We start from the raw sequence: 23,147 nt of genomic DNA on the forward strand, positions 1-23,147 counted from the left end.
CTAGAATGCACCTGTGATGCACAGTGGACTCTCCAAGGTTCTTTGAGGCACACCAAGATGACTCAGACAAGGTGGAAAATGATAAAAGTCTTCAGAAGTACAAGGATGGGATCAATTCTGGGTGTGTTATTGGGGATGCTTCCTTAGAAGAGATGGAATTAAAATTAAACTTTAGATTTTGAAGTATCTGGACAGTAATGATGCACATTTTATGTTTAGTATGGAATATTAATATAAGGGATAATCCTCTTGACCAGAGTATGTGAAGTGCTCCTGAAACATATATCCCCCTCTGTCTTAAAAACAATTAAGGATATTCTCCCTGAGTTCAAGTTGTTCCATGGATTTAAAGATTTCTAATGAATTGTAATCGAGAAGTTGTTTTTAAAGATTGAGAGAAATAAATGTGCCAGTTCAGGTCAAGCACTTTGAAAATTCCTACCAAGAATAAATGTGGAACAGAATTACTGAATTTCATATATGGGTTAAAGTTCATTATGTTATTCAGTTCAGCATTCTGTAAGTATTTTGTGTGCTAAGGTAATATGCTGAATTTTGAATGTAAGTCTTAGTGACATTTGAAGGACTTTTTTTTAAAGCAGAATAGAATTTTAATAAATTTTTTAATCAATCATGTTTGTAGTTATATTTCCTTTAGTGTAAATGGATTTGTATTTACTTACATACTTATTCATCAGGCCCTAATTTTCACTAAAACCTTAATTTGAGATATCTGGCAGATATTGGGACCAGAGAAATCTAGGCCAGAGAGTAGAAAAATCTAGGCCAGGTAGGACGTTATTGTTTCATTGTCAGTGGTTGCAGTCAGCCCTGTCAGCAGTGGGGGTTCTGTATAGTTTCTTATTGTTTCTATAACTTTGTTTTTCACTGTTAAGAGCTACCTTTTAGCTTTATTTTGTTAATGAGGCTGGTTATCTAGAAAGTGCTAAACTCTTAATGTCATCCATTCCTACAAGAAGTTATGTGCCACCTGTCATAGGCATTCTTGCATATATATTATGATGCCAAAAGAAAGCTAGAATTTGTTTCGTCATGTGTTTGGTGGTGAATATAAGAATTTATCTATATTTCAGAACTAATCACCAAGTGCATGATGGCTTCTTGCATGGCTGATGATCTACAGAGCATAGACTTTATACTCCTTCTCTATTTTAATGGAATTTAGACAGTCCTCAGATAGCATAGGTATAAAATGATGTTGATTGACCCCTGACTACAGGTTGTGCTATAAGGAGTAAATGTTCTTGAGGACCTACTATTAATGACAGGTTCACATGAAAGGTACTTCACACATGTTACACTTAGGTAAAGATAGTAAGGAAATTATAATAATGCAGTTTTCAATATTAAAGTGGAATAGAAATTGCTATCCACAACCAAACTACTATGTCAGATGAAAACTTTTTGCCTAAAATTGCTAGTACATTTTTGTGCTTCTTAGTTACAAGTTAGACACCTATTTCCTTTAGTTAGATTCTTTTTCCCTTCGGGAATTTTCAAAAAAGTTTCTGTTCCACAGTGTCTCTTTTCCTGATTTTCTTTAGAGATTGCTCTACCACTTCTATAGTCAGATGATAAAAATGAGCTCTTCATTGTTTCTGAATTAGCAGTTAATCATTTTCCTTAAATGAGTGTACCTTATTTTATGCAATTAGGTGGATGTATCCCTGAAAAACAGTGGACTTTACTGAGTTATTGAAAATACTCCATTAAATCATCCATTTTTAAAACCCTGCCATTAATCCGAATAAAGTAACAGCTTTTTGTGTGTACAGAATATGATTAATCTCTAGCTTCTTATTGTGTAACTTTAGATTTTCATGTTATTAGATTTTCTTAAATTGAAGTGTGTGCATCTTAAATCCATAATAGATTTGAAAGATCGATTTAAATGGTGGGGGAAGATAGGGTTGAGATCTTGCTAGCTTGCTTGCCTTCTTGTCACCTGTTGAACTTCACCAGTGTTTTGAGATGATTTTCTTGGCTTGGTTTAGATGTGCATTTTTATATATGTCTTTTTTGTTTTTTAATCTTGTAGAGATAGTTTGAATATTCGATTTTTATTTTTCGTGTGATCAAATCATTACCCTAATTTTGACAAACAATGCTTTTGAGTTAATAATTGATACCCATTGGACTTGGATTTAAAATCACCAAATCTAGACATGCATTTGTGATACTTATCTTTAAATTTAACAGCTGACAGAGTCCATACACACATGCCAGAGTTAGTCTTCTTGACAGCATTGGTGAAGTAGTACACCATCGATTTTTCCTCTTTCTCTTTACTCTTTTTCCCATATGTACACCTGTCAAATTTTGGTGGTTCTTTTTTCCCCCCCTTTGTTTAGCATAACTAGCTTCACCTGACCTTGAAACTGGAAGTATCAAAGTTGCCATTTTAATTCCATGGTCCATCAGTGATGCATTTTTTGGAAAGAGATTTGCCAGCCTAATAAGCCTCAGTTATGTCACCCAGATGCATATTTTTTGCATGTAGTTTGTTTTAGCTGTAGGAAGTATTTTTTGTGTTTTTGTTTGTTTGTTTTTTGAGTTGTTCCTGGAGGGGTATCACTTGATGGCAAGGAAAATGTCCATATTGTCAGATATTGCCTTAGTTTGATTAATATAAGACGTTGTTACTTAGGGTGCTTTTGAGATTTTGCAGATTTTTTCTTATGTAAGCATTTTGATATTTCAGAATGGGAAATTTGAACATTTGTCAGTAATAAGAAGAGTTTTTAAAATATTAAGTCTTTTTCTTCCCTTAGAGCTTAAAAGACTGTAGCGTTTTTTTTTTTTTAATTCTGTAATCTTGTAAGTTTGATTTGGTTCTTCTTCTGCTTTAGGAAAGACAACAGCATGTGGAAGCTGTTGAGTTAGAAGCTAAAGAAGTTCTCAAAAAATTATTTCCAAAGGTGTCTGTACCTTCTAATTTGGTAAGATTAATTTATTATTTTTTAAAACATGACGTCTTTATCATTATTCAAGGAAGTTGTGAATAAGCAGCACTTGCACTCTGCACTTGGTTTTAGGGTGCACTGATCCCTCAGTCTTTCTCATTTTTAACCTAGGGTGTTTTGAGTAGTTAAAATCAATAACTTGGTTCAAAGACATTTATGTTTTTTCAGTTGATACTTTGTTGTAATCTATAAAATTTACATGTGAGACATATTATTTAGAGGATCATAAACATCATATTTGGGAAAGAAATATTTCTTCATAAGTCAATAGTGGTTAATAAATCAGTAATGTTCTTAATGGCTTTATTCAAAATAGAACTTAATTTTAAGTGATTCCGTCTTAGTTTTAGGAACACTTTATTTTTAAATGTATTTAATACTAAGAACCAGGCTATTTTTATTTCATAACTTAAGATTTTGGTCATCTGTTAACTTCTTCAAGCAAAAGTCTTAAAGATGATATAGAACAACTTGCTTTATTTGAGGTTGTATGTGTTTTAAATGGGAGAGAAAAGTTCCCTCCGTTCAGAGAATTAATACAGTGAATACTTGAGGGCAGAGAAAGCCAGTGAGTGTGCATGTAGTTTTCTAAAATGGTGGCATAGGTCCTTTTTTCTTTTAGTGGGAAGTTGTATGTATGTATAGTCAGAAGCAGGGAGAGTAGCGTAATGAGCCGGGTAAAACAGTATCTCACTTCAGCCATTACCAATATATCGCATGCATTGATGCATGGTCTTGTTTTACTTTTAGCCCTGTACTTCCTCCGTTATTTTGAAGGAAGTCAAACATCAGAGCATTTCATCTGTAAATATTTCTAAAAGATAAGGATTCCTTTAAAAAATACTATTATTATATTTTTTAAAAATTCTGTATGTCATATATCTAGTCAATATTTGGATTTTTTCAGTTGTCATATAATGTATTTTAATGAAATAATGACTACTTATTGTAGTTTGTTTTAGTCAGGACTCAAATAAGGTCAACCTGTGATTGATTTAAGACGTCTTTTGGATCATCTTTATTCCACGGGTTCCCTTTTATTTGTCAGCACACCCCCTCGCCCACCTTTTTTTTTTTTTTTTTTTTTTTTTTTAGAATGTAGTGGTTTCATATGCAGTTTCCCAGTCTGGATTTAGCTGACTGCATCCCAGTAATGTCAGTATGTTCCTCTGTCCCTTGTGTATCCCATAAATTGGTAGTCAGTGGAGGCCTGATTAGATTCAGGCTCACCACTTCAGGGGTAGGATGGGTGGAGGCAAGACTACTTCATGGGCAGTGTTGTGCACTTCCATTAGGAGGTCCATCATGTCTGCTTTTGCTTCTTTGGCCCATTGGAGCTTATTTAGGCTGGCTACCAAATCCTTTTGACACAGGACTGCTAAACTTTGGTAGCTTCTTTGCTTTGTGGTGTGACAAGTTGTTCCTGATTTATTGTGTACACTTCCTGCCCCAAACTTGGAATCAGGATATTTCTCAAGGAGAGGACTGTGGGTGCCCGGTGTGATGTAAGTAAACGTCATGGCCTGTTCTTTGTGCACTCTGAGTTAGCTGCTTGCTCTCGTAGGTTTTATCTACATATTGTCTGCGTCTAACTTGCACAAGAAGCAAAAATTCTTTTGTTTCTGTTGTAACTGTTGAGGATATATTCAGGTTTGATCAGCTTAGTAAATATGGGGTGAGCTGATGAAATAACCTGTGCTGGACAATATGAATAAATTGTCAGTTCTAGTGCTGTTCTTACATTGAACCTAGGAGAAAGGGTTGCTCTTCATATACTTCATATTTTTTCCTTTGTGGCCATAAGCTGTTTTTATTTCTTTATTCCTACTTTATATTTTATTAGTGGAAGTAGAATTGGAGGATTTATTTGGCAGTATTTTATGAGCCAAAAGAGTTAATAATTTGTATTTCTCTTCTTTAAAGATTGTATAAGATCACCAGAATTAAAAATTCTTTTTAATGTAACAAATTCATTCTTAACAGCAATATTACCCACCTTCAACCACCAAACCATTTCTGACACTATAAATATTTATAAATCACCATAAGACATGAATGATGATATTTGGCTTTTGTTCATCCACTTGTTAAAAGTTGAATACTTCTGCATGTAGTCTGTATTTAAGAAATATATTAAGCTTTCTGTGTGCTACCTAGGGTCTAGCATTTAAAATTTTTAGAGATATGATGGATAATAAACTATTTACCTTAAGATAATAAAGCAATAATAATTAAATTTAATATTAAGTTAATACAGTCAGTAGATATAAAAGGGCTTTTATACATGAAGTAATTTTTTTAAAGTGTTTTCTATTGCTTTTTTGCTAAGAAAATCAGCAGAGGAGTGATCTAAACTATATGACCTGGATTGAAGAGAGGCTTACATACTTTAAGCATCTAAATCTGAATTTAATTTATATTGAATCCCAGTATTTGAAGCTAAGTAGGATTTTAATAGTATCATTTTGTCATCATTCAAATTTATGATGTGAGAATGTAATTTTGTTTTTAAATGAAGAGGCTTTTTTGACTAATATATACTACGGGGTATTGTACTACAGGGTGATCTCAGCATCCAGTTTTCTTTGTTTTTTATTTGATGGAGTATAGAGAATCCTGATTCAGCCACATAAGTAAAACTTTTAATTAGAGCAATTAATAGAAATTTCATGTGTGTTCTTTTTGTCTTGAATTAAACTAAACCAAAGACTTAAAAGAGGAATAAGAGGAAATTTGCTTTCAAGTATCTAACAAATACTCTTTATCAGAGTTTAAAATTCAGACAAGAAGCATCAAAAATCTAGAATATTTTTTTCTGAAATTTGCAATAATGACTAAAACTATAATGCCTTGCGTTTGCATCAGCTGACCTTTCAGTACAAATAGAGTTTTTGTTGGTTTTAAACACACAAATGTTTGTGTATTCTTATTTCTCATTATGATTTAAAAAATGCTTCATAATACATATTTATTTTGAAGTATTTTCACAATCCCTGGAGCACCTTCACAGAATCTGAAATCTTCTGACTAGAGTATCTCAATTGAACTTTTAGTTTATGAACTCAGTTTTTGAGAACTGGTTCACCTGAAAAAAAGTTTTGAAAAATTATTCATTCTAGGCTTTCTCCATCTTAAATATTGAATCTATTAGTCCTAGCACTAGTAAGTGGTAGAGGCTGGTTTGAGCCCAGATCTTCTACCTGTATGTCCAGAATTCAGTTGCATGTATCCTAGGACAGGGTAAATAAATTTAGATTTGATTTTGTGGTAGTACATAGGCATATTTTTAGTGTTTATTTTCAAGGCTGGGTCACTTACAACTTATGTAACAATTCTATTCTTCTTTGAAATTTCCAGAGGGATGGTGTTTGTCTATATAGATTTCTTTTATTATCTTCTAATTTGGTTATTTAAAATACTTTATTTATTTCATTTAGGTATTTTTTGAAATTGGTTGTTTTGACTTTTCTTCTCCACAGAGTTATAGTGAATGGTTGCATGGATTTGAAAAGAGGGCAAAAGAATGTGTGGCTGGAACTTCAGGTTCAGAAGAGGTTAAGGTTAGTTCATGAAGTGTTTATATTTTAAAGAAACATAGAAAAAAGAAGTATATCAGAATTTTTCTTCATAAGCTTGGGAAAGATAAAGGCTATATTATGAGTAGAATAGTGATCTTTTCAGAAAGTATAAGAAGGTGGTTTCATTTTGTGTACATTTTGGTGGAAAAGCTATTAAGTCTTCCTTGTGTTTGATTTGTGTACAAAGCTGATGTTTCTTGTTCCTTTAACTCTGTTATCTTAGTCATTTCTAAAACTGAATATTTAACTGTCTCTTGCTCTCTTTTTAGCCTGGGTTTAGAAAGTAAAGATCAGTTGATAGGTAGAAGCTGACTGGTTTGCTAATATATCCCCAAATACATTACTTAGGAGTGGTCAGAGCCTAGATGTATTTTTATCCTTGACTACTGAAATTTGGGAGATTAACTTTTTTTGTCTCTCAAGTGGCATGAATAAAACCTTCTTTCCCATGGCATTGTGACCTTACTTCACATGTGGATCTGCTTTGATTTTACTGTCTCACTAAAGAGTGACAAGCCTATTTATTACAAAATTGTGTGATATATTTTATATTAAACAGACTCTAGGAGTTTTATTAGGAAAATCAAATGACCAAAAAGGTAATTGAACTTCATTGTTACTTAAGAAGGTTGAAATGTAGTGATTAGTAATAAAACAAACCATTTGTATAATATACCATTAAGTACTGAAACAAATTTGAAGCACAAAACTTTCTAGTAAAACTAAACTAGAGAATTTTTCTTTATTTTATTGTTCGCAGGTTTTAGAGCACAAGTTGAAAGAAGCTGATGAAATGCACACATTGTTACAGCTAGAGTGTGAAAAATACAAATCCGTCCTTGCAGAAACAGTAGGAAATGATTTTTAACCTACATTTTAAAATAATTATTAACATTACTTAGTTGCTTAAATAGTTTATCTTGGTATTAGAACATGAATTTTTCAGAACAACTATACTTTTGTTTATAGGAAGGAATTTTACAGAAACTACAGAGAAGTGTGGAGCAAGAAGAGAATAAATGGAAAGTTAAGGTCGATGAATCACAAAAGACTATTAAACAGGTATTTAAAAAAGAAGAGCTTAGGGGAAAAAAAATAAAAGGGATGTGTGAACGACTTAAAAAAAAAAAAAGCTTGGAGTAGTGGTTCTCACGGTGCGGGCCCTGGACGAGCAGCGTCGCGTGGGAACCTGTTAGAGACGCACATTGTTTGGGGCCCCCAAGGCCTACTGAATGTGAAGCTGTGCGGCCAGTAGCCTGTATTGTAAAGAGCCCCCCGAATGATTCTGATGCCCAGTGACGCTGGAGGCTCACTGGTTTAGAGTACGACTAAAGAGTAATGATGATACAGAATGCAGAGTGCTTTGGAAGTTAAAGAACCGCAATGTGATAACATAGGCAAAGAATTTGGTGTTCACAATAAGTTTTAAAACACAGATATGTGACTCATGATATAGTATTCAAGAAAAAGTAAGTCCTTCTTCTGTTCATGGGACTTGAATATTATTATGTAGTCTTAGTTTTTCTTCTGTTTACAGTTGTCCCTCCATATCCATCAAGGAATTAGTTCCAGGAGTCTCCACAGATACCAAAATCTGGTATCTTGGATGCTCATATAGAATGGCATAGTAGTACTTGGGTGTGGTAAAGAGTGCCATCTCTTGCTCACTTGTTTTCCTGGGCTGACCTGTGCAGAATCCAGGGTTGCTGATGGTATTCTATATTAATGCATTTGGGGATTAAGTACAGCTGATTATTGTTAATTACAGTTAATTAACAATTAATTGGACCTAATATAATACCATGCAAATGGGGTAGGTTTTGACCATAGTTTAAATCTAGTTAAATGTGATACTGTAATTTTTAAGAGCTTTTAAAATTCAGTTATGGCTTTAAGTGAGATACATTAAAAAAAAACCTCTGAAGTGTCTAATTGATTAAAATTCTACAAGATAGAAAAGCCTCTGTATCCCTGGTGGTTTAACTTGGTCATATAATTATTTCACATTTCAGATGCAATTGTCATTCACATCTTCGGAGCAAGAGCTAGAGCGATTAAGAAGAGAAAATGAAGATATTGAACATGTATGTTATCTCACCATTTGACTTGTAACCTATGGACTCATTTTTAGCATTAAGGATTGTCTTACAAGCTGTGTTTTAAGATTTCTTTTGTCTTATGATGTGGTTGTTATGCCTTTAAGAATATCTTGGGTAGTGTTTCAGATGGTATAGTTTTATATTCATATAGTTTTATATTCATAAGTGTCATAACTTTTCACTGTAGGGAAGCCTCTTAAATATGTCTCTTAACTTTTCCTTCTTTGTTGCACTGCTAGCTGAGAAGAGAACGAGAGCATTTGGAAATGGAGCTAGAGAAGGCAGAAATGGAACGATCTACCTATGTTACGGAAGTCAGAGAGGTACTTACAATAGAATTTTTTTCAACCTTGCTTCTCAATTTAAGTTAAATTTATAACAGAGTGATAAAATATTTCAGTGTAAGTTGTTTCTGCCAGAGCTTCCAAGTAGCATACAAACATGGGATATCATAAGGAAATCAATCTTAAACTCTAAACTTCATTGCAGCTGAAAGATCTGTTGACTGAATTGCAGAAAAAACTTGATGATTCATATTCTGAAGCAGTAAGACAGAATGAAGAGCTAAATTTGGTAAGAAGCTTGTTCTCCACGGGGTATCAAGTAGGCTCTGAAAACACTTGTGTTGACATGTGGAGAAACCATCCAGACTTTTTCTCCTTGCTAACACCTTTAACTTGGCATTTTTGTAAGTTTAAGATAATCTTCATATTCTGATGACTCAAGATGGTCTGTCTTTTCTTGATTCCTAAGATGATCCTTCTTTTCTTAGCTCCTAACAATGGCATGTTTGGCTTGCAACTCTTTTTCAAAATTTTCTGTGTTTTATAAAACCAAATTTCTTCAACAGCATTGTTTTCAGTGAATAAAGAAATGAAACAAACAGACAAAGATTGGCTGAGTTGCAAAGATTCTCTTCTCAGAGTTACCGTAGTTAACTGGGCCTCTTATTTTCTAACCTAGAAGGAGATTATTGAAGGTGGAAGATACATATTCTTCATTCAAGGGCAACGATCCAATGTAGCTTCTTATTTTAACTGGCCTTTCTACACATTATAGATAACAAAAAGCTTGTGGAATTCTTTATCATCATCGTATCATTCAGAGCATAATAATCCGAAAACTACAGACTCAAAGTTAGTTAAATGTTGTATGAAGACAGAGTACCCTGTATTCCCATTCTTAAATTTTCTGAAAATTTGCACTGATTGAGACAGGCTTGTTTGTTAGATAAACATGACTATCTTATTGTATGTTTGAAACAGTAATCATTATGTCTATCTGTGACTTATAAAAATTAAGAATATGATTAGATTTTTAAAAAGTACTTGAATGAACTCTAGTACAATTGCAGTAAGTTAGTTTTCTCCTTACTATAAGTTAACGCTGCCAAGTTTGGAAGTTTCTTTTTAGTACTGCTGTATGTGCCAAAGAAAATTTCTTAACTCAATCATGTTAAGCAGTGTTACAGCAGTTATTTATGGGAATCAATTTTCAGAGTAGAGCTCTCTATGAAATGTACACAGAGTCCCCACCCCGAGACACACACACACACACACACACACACACACACACACACGCCCCTTTCTATTTTTGAAATAAAATTTACCTTTATTTTACCTTAATTGAATCATTCCCACTGCAGTGTGGGAATGATTCAGTTAAGGTTTTATGCATACGTTTGCTATACGTTGCACAGATTGGTACTGTGATATGCCACAGCTTTAAGTGATATGCTTATCCTGTAATGTGTTTTTTAAAAAACCACTTCTACCTACAATTCTTGGAGATTTTACTTTTAACTTTGATGCTTGGTGGCTGACTCCAGTGCAGCATCAAACCCACAGGATTATGGTTGAGTCTCCATTCAGTCTGATGCTCTCTTTGTACATTTTGACCCTTTACTTCTGTCAAGAGGTCATTTTGAGTGATATTTAAAATTTTTTTGCCTTGAGTTTGCAGTCTTTATTTTAATCTTCCTGTTTGCTTTTTGCTCAGGGTAACTGTTGCCACATTTTAAGATATATTAAAATAATTTTGTTTGCCTATACATTGTGTGTTCCTGGGCCGAAGGAATAACCTCTCTGATGTGTAAAATCAGAGTTAAGTAAAGGAGCAAGAACTGAAGCATTTGGGATAGAGTTCCCAAAATAAAATTTCCAAGTGGAATGTCCTGCACTAATTCTCTCTACATGTTCGAAATGTCAGTGTCTTATATTTCCCCATTTTGGGTTTCCAGAACTGTTTGGAATGCTGTGCTGGTGTGTGAGAGACACAATTAACTTGATGAGTTTAATAAGAAAAAGTTATCTTTTGTCAGTGAGTCCATTTCCCTCATTCTTACGTAATCAGAATAGTTACTAAGAGAAGAGTCATTACGTATTAGCTCTAGAGTTTAATAGAGCTTTATAACTGTTTCAACAAGTTGGTTGAGATGTATATATTAAGACATGTTGGTATAGTTAGGCCAGTGTGGTCTTGCACTCATCTTTCTAGTGACATCTTAAAGGATGAGTGACATTTAAATTTTTGAAGATTTCATTTCACTGGATTTATAATCTTCTGTTCAATTTTTTTTTTTAAATATCACACAATTGATTCTTCTTAACTGAACTATATAGGTTAAGAAAGCCTTTAAACATTTAAAAACTAGTAAAATTTCTTATGACTTGCCTTTTAATTTGAAATAAATGTGAATGAACTGCCCTATGAATAGTGAATAGTAATACTTTAAAAAAAGTAATCTACTGGAATTTGATGGTTTTGTTTTTACATTTGCAGTTTTCTACTCTAAACTCTAGTTCGTTTCTGTAGCTTTTCTTATGTTTAGCTTTACAGATTGGAACCTCCACTTCTTAGCTTTTCTGTACATCTGGTGCAGCATATTGGCTAATCCACTGTGCATAATAACTGTTAGCGATCCCATTCTTTCTCATTCATTCTTCAGTCCTAGAGGTCTCAGCATAATCAAAGAAGGAATCAAAGAAGGATGTGAATTAAGTTAATTGTGGTGTTCCTGTATTTTTACAGTTAAAGAAGCAGTTAAATGAAACACTTGCAAAACTTAGAACTGAACAAAGTGAAAGACAGAAGGTAGCTGGTGACTTGCATAAGGTAAGACACTGCTTGTCCTGAAGATGCCACATCATCATATTATGTTGTACCTTGAACCTTAAGTAGACATACTGCTAACCCTGGATTCATTCTTTTGCATCATTACATTAATTTGTTTATAAATTTAAGCTGTTTGTTATACAGTTACATATTTGGAACTAGACTTTTTGGCTTGTTTTTCCATTCTTAATTCGCTTCTTCATTTCATCATATTTATATAATTAATTGCTTTGTAGAGTGTAGATTAAATTTTGAATTCAGTTGATGTGACTCTTTTAAAATGGGTTACATCTATATATTTTTATTGGGATTTGCTTATATAGTCATTCACAAAGTATGTTTCTTTTGATCTTCATGAATCTGAAAGAAGTATGTATAGACCTCTGATGTTTCAGAAATTTGTCCCTTTATTTCTTTGTAGAAATATGTTTTTCTTAATCTCATATGTAGATGGGTGATTTTTAGGATTACATTTTTTATTCTTTGCGTTAGGTTGACAAGTTATTTGTAATTCTGTTTTGAGATATTTAATAGTGTAATTCATAAATGCTTTTATCAAAGCTGCTTTAGAGCTAAGATTGTGTTTATAAGAGATCTAGTCATTAGCAAAACAATTAAATTTGCCACATTTTTAAAGGTTGAAAGAAATATTTCTGTTGGTTCTGTATGATTATATCATAATTGTTATGCAAAAGTCTAGGAATCTGGAGTTACTTCAGGTTAGTTTGATGTTGTCACCAGTAGATAAAATGTGAACTTAAAAAGTTTCATTAGGTTTGAATCCTACTGCTACCACTTCTGAGCTGTGTGACCATGGGGCAATTATTTGATCTTTGCAAGTCTCAAGTTTATCTTCTATAAAATGGCATTTACAAGGGCTATTTTGTGAATGAAAATTAATTAAGAATGTGAATTATTTTTAAAAAGTTTCAGAGCTCTGAGATATATGATACATTGTCAAGATTGAGCAATCTAATTTATATTTTGATAACGTGAATGTTTGATCACTGGACAAAATATAAAACTTGCAGTTTTAGCCTAGCAATTTATTTTCTCAGAAGGTACTTTAAGGATATCAAACAGGTGCTCAAAGATATGGATATGCCATGTTATTTGGCATAAAATGGCAACAGTAGTTGAAAGTGAACTGCACCATATCTATGTAATAGAAATACTGTGCAACTCTTAATTGGAAATGCACATAAATATTTATTGACATGTAAAAAGATAAAATGCTTAGTCAAACAGCATGTATGTTAAAAGCCCATTTATAGAACATTTTCTACCAATTTTCTGTTAGGACATATATGCACTAAAGAGGGATCTAGACTAGGAGTCAGCAAACTCACAAACTGTTTTAGGATTTGTGGGCCACCTATAATTTCTTTCATATATTCTGTTTTTTTTTGTCGAGCACGACTCTTTAAAAATGTAAAAACCATTCTTAGCTTGTGAGCTCTACAAAAACAGGCTGTGTGTGGCTAGATTTGGCTGACCTCTGATCTAGACTAATGTTAACCTAAATGTCACTGGTTATTTCTGCTTTTAATTTCTTTATACATTTTCTGCATTGTTTGAACTTTAAAATGGTGAGCATGTGTTTTTATAATCTGGTGGGGGAGAAAGCTATTTGATTTTGGGGAAAAAACTGAACAGGTTGGCTTTACGTTGTATTTTGAGAAGAGCCTTAGTTTTGTACAAAATATAATGAGTGTAAGAAAATCACTCATTTTTTTTCTTGTATATATTTATTTATCAGTTGTATTATTCAGAGGCTCCATATTGCTTTCCTCACAGGCTCAACAGTCACTGGATCTTATCCAGTCAAAAATAGTAAAAGCTGCTGGAGACACTACTGTTATTGAGAATAGTGATGTTTCCCCAGAAACGGTATGCATTTTCTTTAGCTCCAAATCTCTGGGCTAATTACCTTGTAAATTATGTGAAGGATAAAAAATGTACAGGATCCATCTCTGCCTTAAAAAAATGCCTTTTTAATGTACTTCTATCAATTATGTTGCATTCTTAACTCAAGGTTGTTTTTTCTTTGAGGTATCTTATCTGAAATGCAGTGTTCATATTAATGTTTGTTTTCACTTTAGCTTGGTGAGATATTATTATGTTAATGTTTAGGTTTGTGGTGGAAAGTATTACGGTGTACTGCTTAAGAATGTAGACTCTGCTGCTTGTGTTGAATCCTGGTTCTACTATTCAGTAGCTGTGTGACTGACTTAGGGGAAACTCTTTATCCTCTCTGTGCTTTAGTTGCTCCATCTGTAAAAGGCAATGATAATAGTACCTATCTTGTAGGATTGTTGAAGGGAATAAATGAATTACTATATAAAACACTTAGAATAGTGGGTAACACTTAAAACAGTGCCTCAAGTTTAGTAAGAGCTCAATATATGTTAACTGTTATTTTTCTGTTGTTATGAATGTACTCTCCTTTGGTTCCTTGCAGTTTTTTTTCTGAAAGGAGAAATGGATTTATATCTGATATTCATCGATTCTAGATTTTTCCCTTTGTAACCTAGTGACAACATTTATAACATAACTTTCTTTGGTGCAAACTAATTTGCACCACTAGGTAGCAAACACTATTGCTCTATGTGGTTTTTATTGTCAATTTTCATATCATCTTTCAGATTTTTTTTATGTTTGTGTTTAAAACAACAATAAAATATTTTCGGTTTTGGTTGCAAATGCCTTTTTCTTGTGCTCAGAGTTTTTCATCTCTTCCGTCTTCTTTTTAGGAGTCTTCTGAGAAGGAGACAATGTCTGTAAGTCTAAATCAGACTGTAACACAGTTACAGCAGTTACTTCAGGCAGTAAACCAACAGCTCACAAAGGAGAAAGAACACTATCAGGTATTAGGTAAGAATAACTGAAGTCTTACTGTCTGTCTATAGATAATTGACATAGTGTGTGTGTAAATGTATGTATAGTGTGTATTTACTTTAAATATAGGAACTCTTGTTACCCTAGTGGAAATATTCCCTCTTTATCTCTCTCAAAACCTCCAAATGACAGCTTTATAGCTTTCTTGGAGTTTTATTTCCATCTTGTACATATTTTTTGGTCTTGTAGCTTGGAGGAGAAAAAAAACATACCTTATCTTTTTTTTTTTTTTAATATGTGAGTTTCATGAGTATAGCATTATACATGTGTACACTGCAAGATGATCACCACCACAAGACTAGTTACCATCTATAACCATACAGTTGACTTCCTTTTCCCATTTTGTCCACCCTCCAACTCCTTTCCCCTCTGGTAACTACTAAGCTGTTCTCTTTTATGAGTTTGTTTTTGTTTTGTCTGTTTTGTTTTTTTAGATTCCACATATGAGTGAAATCATATTGTCTTTCTCCATCTGATTTATTTTACTTAGCATCATACCTCCAAGTTCTAACCATGTTGTTGCAAATGGCAGGATTTCCTTCTTTTTTATGGCCAAGTAGTATTTCACTGTGTGTGTGTGTGTGTGTGTGTGTGTGTGTGTGTTTGTACACATACATACCACATCTTCTCTATCCCTTCATTCATTGGTGGACACTTAGGTTGTTTCCATATCTTGACTATTGTGAATAATGCTGCAGTGAACGTATCTTTTCGAATTAGTGTTTTCATGTAAAAACCCTTTTTCTTTGTCTCTTTTGACCTTTTTACAGAACAGACTCATAACTTGTTTACCTAGGTTTTGTTCATTGCCATAATGTCTGCAACTGTTTCTTTAGTTTATCCTGATCTTAGTTCTGGTAAAATATCTGTGTGATTTTTTTTTTAATGACTTGGTAAAATAAAGTGACTATAATGTTTTTACTGAGGTAAGATGCTGAACTGAAAATCAAGTCATCACAGTTTCTTTACATTGGAAGCTGGATTTTATTTAAGTTTGCTGTGGATAATCAAAGAAATCCATTTTTTAACTCCTGAAGTGAGAGTCTTAACTGAAGATAAACAAACCAAGCTATAAAATTTTATTGCCCATATTACCTGGAAATGCATGTTGATTGATTTGATTCCTGGGTTTTACCTGTTTTAAGAATGACTTAAGTCACAATGCCTTGGGTAATTAGGGTGTTCTGATATGCACTGAATACTTTAGATATTCTTCTTTTGAAGCTGTTTGTTCTATAATAATCGTGGTGTCCTGGGCATGAGTAGGGTGGCCTGTGCAATGCCAGGGGGCAACTCATCACTGAATCGTCCCTTTCAGAACCAAAACTTAAGACTCTTAGGTTATACAAAGGCCTCGGGACAGGTTAGGTGCTCTGGAAAAGTTGGGATGGACCTCCATCTTGATTACAGGAGCATTCTGTCTCACTTTTATAGAATGATTGTCCTCTGGCCTGTCTTAGCATATGCTCTCCTTTAAAATGCTGTTTCAGGTCAGTTACCTCTAAGAAGACTTTTCAAATAAACCCAACTCATTCTTATAACCTGTCAGCAAAAAGAATTATACCTTAATCTTTTATCCTTGGTAAGCTGACCTCTCAGTTGCCTAGAGTTAAATTTCTGCCACCTTACCAACCTTCCCCAAACTAGAAAATAACCTCGTTTCCTGCTTCCCAGGGCAACTTTCCTTCCCACATCTTCAGTCCTGTTCTCTTCTCTCCACTCACTGCTTCTGTTCAGTCTTGAAAAATGCTCAAATATATTATTTTAACTTTGTACTTCCTTTAGGTTACCACCCTAATTTTTTTACTTCACTGTTTAACAAAGATTCTTAAAAGAAGAAACTATTCTCCCAGTCTCTTGCTACTAACTACTCCATCTCCTCTAGAATGGCTTCTCTTTCTGCCATTCCGTTGAAACCGTTTTTGCTGAGGTCATTCATTAATGATTTCCTAATTGCTAGAGCTAATACAGGATCGTCTTTTGCATAAAAGATACTGAAAATAGTTGTGAATTATTCTAAATATGGTGAGGTCAGTCCTTAGGCCTCTGTTTTCTAAGGGAAGGGTTTCGCTTCTGAGAACCTAAAAAATTATAAGATGGCCTGTTACCCTTTGCCTTTAGACCTTGTCAGTAGTATCTCTCCAGCATCTCAAAAGTGTTCTTCAGTATTTTCTTTTTCTTCCCAAACATGTGGTCTGAACCATTTTTGCTTGCCTGTTTCCACATTAGCCTTAATCATATTAAATTTGAGACTTACACTGATCATTGGTAGTAACACTTCTATTTTTCCAGATTTTTTTCTTCCTAATTTATAAAATTGTAGTGTGTAATTTGTTAAAAGAAATACATATACCCTGGCAACACAGCTAAAACTGAACTGTTGTTTAGCAGGCAGCTCACCTAAGTGATAGATAACTCAGCATTCTTTTGTTAGCTGATGAACTTAATTTCAAATTTGGCAAGTGAAAGGGCGGTTGAGTGGTCATCAGTGTATCATGAAGGATAGATGGATTGTATGAAGCTAGAGGTCCACCAGCACTTGAGAACTCTCTCCTTGCATAGGTTCTACCCAGCATTGACAGTGATAACCCCTCCTTAGGGATCTCTTGGTTCCCACAGCTCTTCTTTATGCCCTTTAAATGTTTGTGTTACCCTCAGGTTTTTAACTTCAGCCATCATTTTTGCTCAGTGTATTCTCCCTCTTGTCAACTCTTTTAAAATTACTACCAGATAATTAAATTGGAAATACAGATTTCTTAATCATCAGAATTTATAGGTTAATGTCTGATGTCAAGAATCTTCTTTTTTTCCTTCCCTGCTTTATTTAGGTATACGTTATTACTGTTTTTTTGTTTGTTTGTTTGTTTTTTAATTGAAGCATAGTTAATTTACAATGTTGTTTTAGTTTCTGGTGTACAGCAAAGTGATTTAGTTATACACATATATATATATATATTCTTTTTCATATTCTTTTCTATATAGTTTATTACAAGATATTGAATATTCAATATATTGAATATTGAACCTTATTGAATAAGGTTCCCTGTGCTATACAGTGGAACCTTGTTGTTTATCTTGTTTTATATATAGTAGTTTGTATCTGCTAATCTCAAACTCCCAGTTTATCCCTCCCCCAACCCCCTTTCCCCTTTGATAACCATGTTTATTTTCTATGTCTTTGAGTCTGTTTCTGCTTTGTAAATAAATTCATTTGTGTTATATTCTAGATTCCACATATAAGTGATATCATATGGTATTTGTCTTTCTCTTTCTGACTTACTTCACGTAGTATGATAATCTCTAGTTGCATCCATGTTGCTGCAAATGACATTATTTCATTCTTTTTTATGGCCGAGTAATATTCCATTGTATGTATATACTACATCTTCTTGTTGATGGACACTTAGGTTGCTTCCATGTCTTGGCTCTTGTAAATAGTGCTGCTATGAACATTGGGGTGCATGTATAGTTTTTAGTTAGAGTTTTCTTCAGCTGTATGACCAGGAGTGGGGTTGCTGGGTCATATGGTAGCTCTATTTTTAGTTTTTTGAAGAACCTCCATACTGTTTTCCATAGTGGCTGCACCAATTTACCTTCCCACCAGGAATCTTACTTCTTTTTAGTATATACTACAAGTACATATGAATTGTTTAAGATAATGCTGTACATTTTCAGTACGAGAAAAGCTATTCTTAAAAGACAAAAATGAGAGAGATGATGTACAGTAATTTAGTTTTCAAAATCCTAATACACAGAACTTAGCCTTTCTTTGAGTTGTAGGGGCATTTGTCTTGTGCCCTTAATTTGTAAAACATTAACCCTTCTTTTCTTCTGGAAGTCTTCCTGCTCATCTGCTATCCTTCTCTCCCCACCCCTGCCACCTCCCCAAGCAGAAGGCTGTCATCCGCCCACCCCCCTTTTAATTAAGGTAATTTTTTTTTGTAGCTTTGGACCGTTAACACTAGTATTTTGTAGTATACTTTTTTGTTTCCAGATATCTACTTTTTCTTGCGTTTCATATCTGCCTGGCTTCTAAGTGTTCCAAGTGTATGTCCGACTATATCAGAAAACTTTATCACCCCATGTCTTAGTCTGTTTGGGCTGCTATGACAAAAACCCCATACACTGGGTGGCTTAAGCAGCAGACATTTATTTTTCACAGTTCTGGAGGCTGGGGAGTCTAAGATGAAGGCACTGGTAGGTTCTGTCAGGTGAGACCCACTTCCTGGTTTAAAGATGACCATCTTCTTGCTGTGTCCTCACATGGCAAAAGGGGCAAGGGAGCTCTCTGGGGTCCTTTTTAAAAGGGCACTAATCCCATTCATGACAGTGGAATCTCCTAAAGGCCCCACTTCCAAATACCATTACATGGGGTTTAGAATCTCAACATAGGAATTTCGGGGGATGGAGGGGACACAAACATTCAGACTATAACACCCAGGATCCTTTACCTTGGAACCTGTTTGTGGAATCATGTGGAAGGAGGCTGATGATTTTAACAGCTGACACTTCATGAATGTGCCTCTAAGAATGAACATGCTTCTAACATATGGTCATTCATTTAAATTTTCACAACAAACCAGTGCGGTAGATAGGTAGGGATGATGATGATGATGATGATGATGATTATTATTAATATTATTACTTATTTTTTTATCCGCATTTTACAACAGACCCAAAGAAGTTCTGTAAGTTGCCCAAAGTCACACAGCTAGTAACTGGGTGAGCTGGGATTTAAATTAAGGTAGTCTGGGCCTAGGCCCTGTGCTCTTAATCTGTACTTTGCTTCTCCCTAATTCAAGCACTGTGTGCTCTGATCCTTGTCACTGCTTTCTTTTCTCCTCATTCTGTCTAATCCTCTGTTGCCAGCTTCTTACAGTTTCTTCCTTCAGTTCTGGCTTTTTCCTAAAGTTCGTAATTTGGTTTGTCAATATTGAATTGGAGAGGCTCTTGATGTTATCCAGGAAAAACTGAGGTGAAATTTTGTGTATGTGTTTTGTATATATGTGTCCTCGTTACTCCCTTTAACAAATAGATTCTTTCATGATACAGTTTTCTCTTGTTTCTGAAAGGAAAAAGTTCTTTTTTGGTGCTGTTGGAGTGTAAGAGTTAATGTTTCAGACAAAAACTAGCTTTTATTTCTATACTTTACACTTGACTGTCATATGGATCAGGTTTTCATTTTCTGTAATGTGTTTACACAGCACTTCTTAGTTTAATGTACCAGTGGGCTATGTAGACTTTCTGATCAGCTGTTAATCTTGTTTTAATTAGAGAACATGATAGCCAGTGATAACTTTGCTTTTTAACTTTCTAATTGCTTCTTTTCCCCTCAACTTTTTAATTTTGAAAATTTTCACACTTAATGAAAAGTTGAAAGGATATATAACACTGACACCCTTCAGCTACTTCATCTCTTTATTTGTGTATACATATTTTGTTGATGTCAACACATTTGAAAGTAACTTTCAGATAATATGACATTTTACCCCTAAGCACTTAAGTATGCATCTCTTAAGAACAAAGACATTCTCTTGCAAATCCATAGTATCACTGTCACATCCAGAAAGACCAAAACAGTAGCTCTATAATATCATCCATTTTAAAGCCCATATTTGTGTCCCCACTTATACCCAAAATATCTTTTTAGCTATTTTTTCCAAACCAGGATCCAGTCAGACTTCACATGTTGCATATGGTTAAGTCCTTTTAGTCTCTTTAATGGCTTTTGAAGTTTAATTTCTTTAGTCATTTTATCTGACTTGGAAAGCTTCAAAAGACCTTAGAAAATCTCTGTCTGAAACTTATTTATTCGCCGGTGGAGAGTTGTAAATTTCAGTTTCTTTCCAGTGCTGCTCACTCACCTTATTAGCTTTACAGTCTCTTGAGTAGAACAGTAATACAAATGGATTCCCAGTGTTGTTCTCTTAAATTTTTTCTAAACAGGATTTTTAAATCCCTATATTATTCTCAGTTTGGTCTGAGATTTTGGTTCACATATTTAAAAATCCACCTAAAAGCTCCTTCTGAATCCTGAGATTTTTCTCTTATATTTGATTACCATTAGTATTAATTGTTCTGATCTTAGTTGAAAAGGCCATGCTAGATCAAATGGCATATGTACTTTTGGTATTTGACAGATGTCTTCTGATTGCCTTTTGTTTCTTTGTTTTAAAATGAATTTATTTCTTTCTGATCTTTTACAGAGTGAAGTAATTGGGAAACTGTTCATTCAAGGATAACAGAAGGCATTGTATTATATTTTGCCAAATTAAAGCCTTATTTATGTTTTCACCCTTTCTACTTTGTCAGAAACACTGAACAGAGTTTTGTCTTTTCTAATCCTTGTTAGACTACTGATTTAAAGAGAGAGAAAAAAAAGCCAACTCTGTAGACACCTTCAGAGTTTAGTTTTATAATAAAAACTGTTTGAATAATTAGACCTTTACATTCCTGAAAATAAAATAAACATGTAATCTTTTATCTTATTTTGCTCAATAAAATTGTTCAGAAGATCAAAAGTGGTAAAGACAATGTAAAATTTAACATTTTAATACTGATGTTGTACACTGTTTTACTTAACATTTTGGGGAGCAACTGCCTCTGACTTCAACTCAAGAAAACACTTTTTGTTGCTAATGTAATCGGTTTTTGTAATGATGTCAGCAAATAAAGGGATGCTTATTATTCAAACTGGTTTTGATTTTCGTTGAGCTTTAACAGATTTCATTAGCACTAAGATCAGCATAATTTAGAACACAGTCATTAATTGCAACTTCAGACAGGGTAGGTTTGTTGCTTGTACACCTTCTCTAACTAGAGCTCTGGGTCTTCTCTGTGGTTCTGTGCAATGTAAACTGTGTCCTGAAGTACTGTGGGTTACAGAAAGGATGGGGCAAGTATTTAGGGTTTCAGACCTACCACCCCTGCTTCAGGTAGAAGAGCTCTACTTTATTTTTACTATTACTATTATTATTTTAAGTAATGATTAACTTTTTTGTTTTCTTCTTATCAGACACTTTTACACAGTTTACATATGTTATCTTTTTTGTTGTTTGAACATGTTGATAACATATGTTATCTTTTTTTTCTTTTTTCTTTTTTAATAATTGGCTGGAAACACTGAGCGCTCACATGCTAAATAACCATTGACAAATGTCTTATGCCATTGAGTATTAAAGTACCTGCTATGCCATACGGTGGCCTCCTTGCTGTTTCAGCCATGCTTCTACCACGGGGCCTTTCCACTTTCTGTTCTTTCTGCTACAGCTCTCTTCTCTTGGGTGTCAGTCTTGGCTGGTTCCCTCACCATCATGAAATCTGCTTAAATGTCACCTTTTTCATCAGGTCTTGACTACCCAGTATTCTCCGTGCCTCCCTATCCCCCTACCTGTCTTGGTCTATAACATTAACAGTCTTCCAGTATATACTTGGTCATTCCCTATACCCCTCCCTACCAGAGAGTAAGCTCCAGGAGGGCAGGAATCATCTCTTTTGTTCCTTGCTTTATCCCCAGCCCTGAGAAAGTAGCTGACACTTAATTGTGCTCAAATATTTAAATGAATGAATGAATGAATGGATGAAATTCATTTTTATTTTTTATTTGTTTTTTTGGACACACTGCATGGCTTGTGGGATCTTAGTTCCCCGACCAGGGATCGAACCCAGGCCTGGCAGTGAAAGTGCCAAGTCCTAACCTCCGCACCACCAGGGAATTCCCGAAATTCATTTTTATACCTTGAGGATTATCTAAAGTGGTGCGTTCACCACATAGCATGTGCACCAGATAGTATTTCTAAGGTATATAGAGATAAACTGAAGAAGCTGCTCATGGCCATTGGTAACTGGCCTGGGAATTTGGGCTACCCCAGGCCTTGGCTGCTTTCATCAAACCACTGGGAAATTGGTCTGAAGGCCAGCCAGATGCCATATCATCGTCGTCTCTTTTTCCTTTGCCACTGCCTATAAAGGTACTCATGTCTCTGCCATCTGAAAAAAACAAACAAATCCCACTTTCCATCTTATAACCTCTTCTTGCTATTCTTGCTCAGAAGAACTGTGTAGTAACTGTATTATTTTTCAACCTCCTTATATTTTTGAATTAAAAAAAAATTGCAAGAGATTTTGAGGACTCAGTCTAATTTCTGATCAATTTCTGTTCCCTCCCTCAACATCCCAACCAAATACGTGTTCATCTTTTTGCCTCTGAAGTGGCGGGAAGTTCACAATTAGGTACAATTGTAATTGGTAATGGTTATTAAGTTATTGTATTGAAAGTTGTGTTCCTGTTGCATCAGTTTGTCCTACTTCCTTATTCCAGAATCACATAGGAAAAGCGTACCATATTCCCATTCAATTATTCTTCAGATATGCCAAGATAGCTCCATGTTCTCTGAAGTCCATTCCCCTCTAGGTTAAATATCCCCAATTCCTTAGTTACCCTGAATGATGGAAGGCTAAACTAGCCTACTCAT

At 34.3% G+C, this 23,147-nt stretch overlaps 1 protein-coding gene across 5 annotated transcripts in view; it reads left to right on the forward strand.

The window, feature by feature from the left end:
• The window catches only part of KTN1 (kinectin 1), a 125,980-nt gene extending 104,614 nt beyond the window's left edge, over nt 1–21,366 (forward strand). For 3 of the 5 annotated variants that reach the window (XM_061180865.1, XM_061180868.1, XM_061180866.1), the window contains 11 exons: nt 2,871–2,960; nt 6,464–6,544; nt 7,323–7,412; nt 7,532–7,624; nt 8,575–8,646; nt 8,901–8,984; nt 9,151–9,234; nt 11,692–11,775; nt 13,573–13,665; nt 14,529–14,649; nt 20,880–21,366. In XM_061180865.1, coding sequence (XP_061036848.1) covers nt 2,871–2,960; nt 6,464–6,544; nt 7,323–7,412; nt 7,532–7,624; nt 8,575–8,646; nt 8,901–8,984; nt 9,151–9,234; nt 11,692–11,775; nt 13,573–13,665; nt 14,529–14,649; nt 20,880–20,884 — 897 coding nt within the window. In that variant the 3' untranslated portion in view covers nt 20,885–21,366. The remainder of the gene's footprint in view (nt 1–2,870; nt 2,961–6,463; nt 6,545–7,322; nt 7,413–7,531; nt 7,625–8,574; nt 8,647–8,900; nt 8,985–9,150; nt 9,235–11,691; nt 11,776–13,572; nt 13,666–14,528; nt 14,650–20,879) is intronic. The other 2 variants (XM_061180867.1, XM_061180869.1) reach the window with 1 other exon arrangement.
• Nucleotides 21,367–23,147: the final 1,781 nt, after the last annotated feature.

This window comes from Eubalaena glacialis, chromosome 2 (assembly GCF_028564815.1).
Source record: "Eubalaena glacialis isolate mEubGla1 chromosome 2, mEubGla1.1.hap2.+ XY, whole genome shotgun sequence".
NCBI lineage: Eukaryota > Metazoa > Chordata > Mammalia > Artiodactyla > Balaenidae > Eubalaena > Eubalaena glacialis.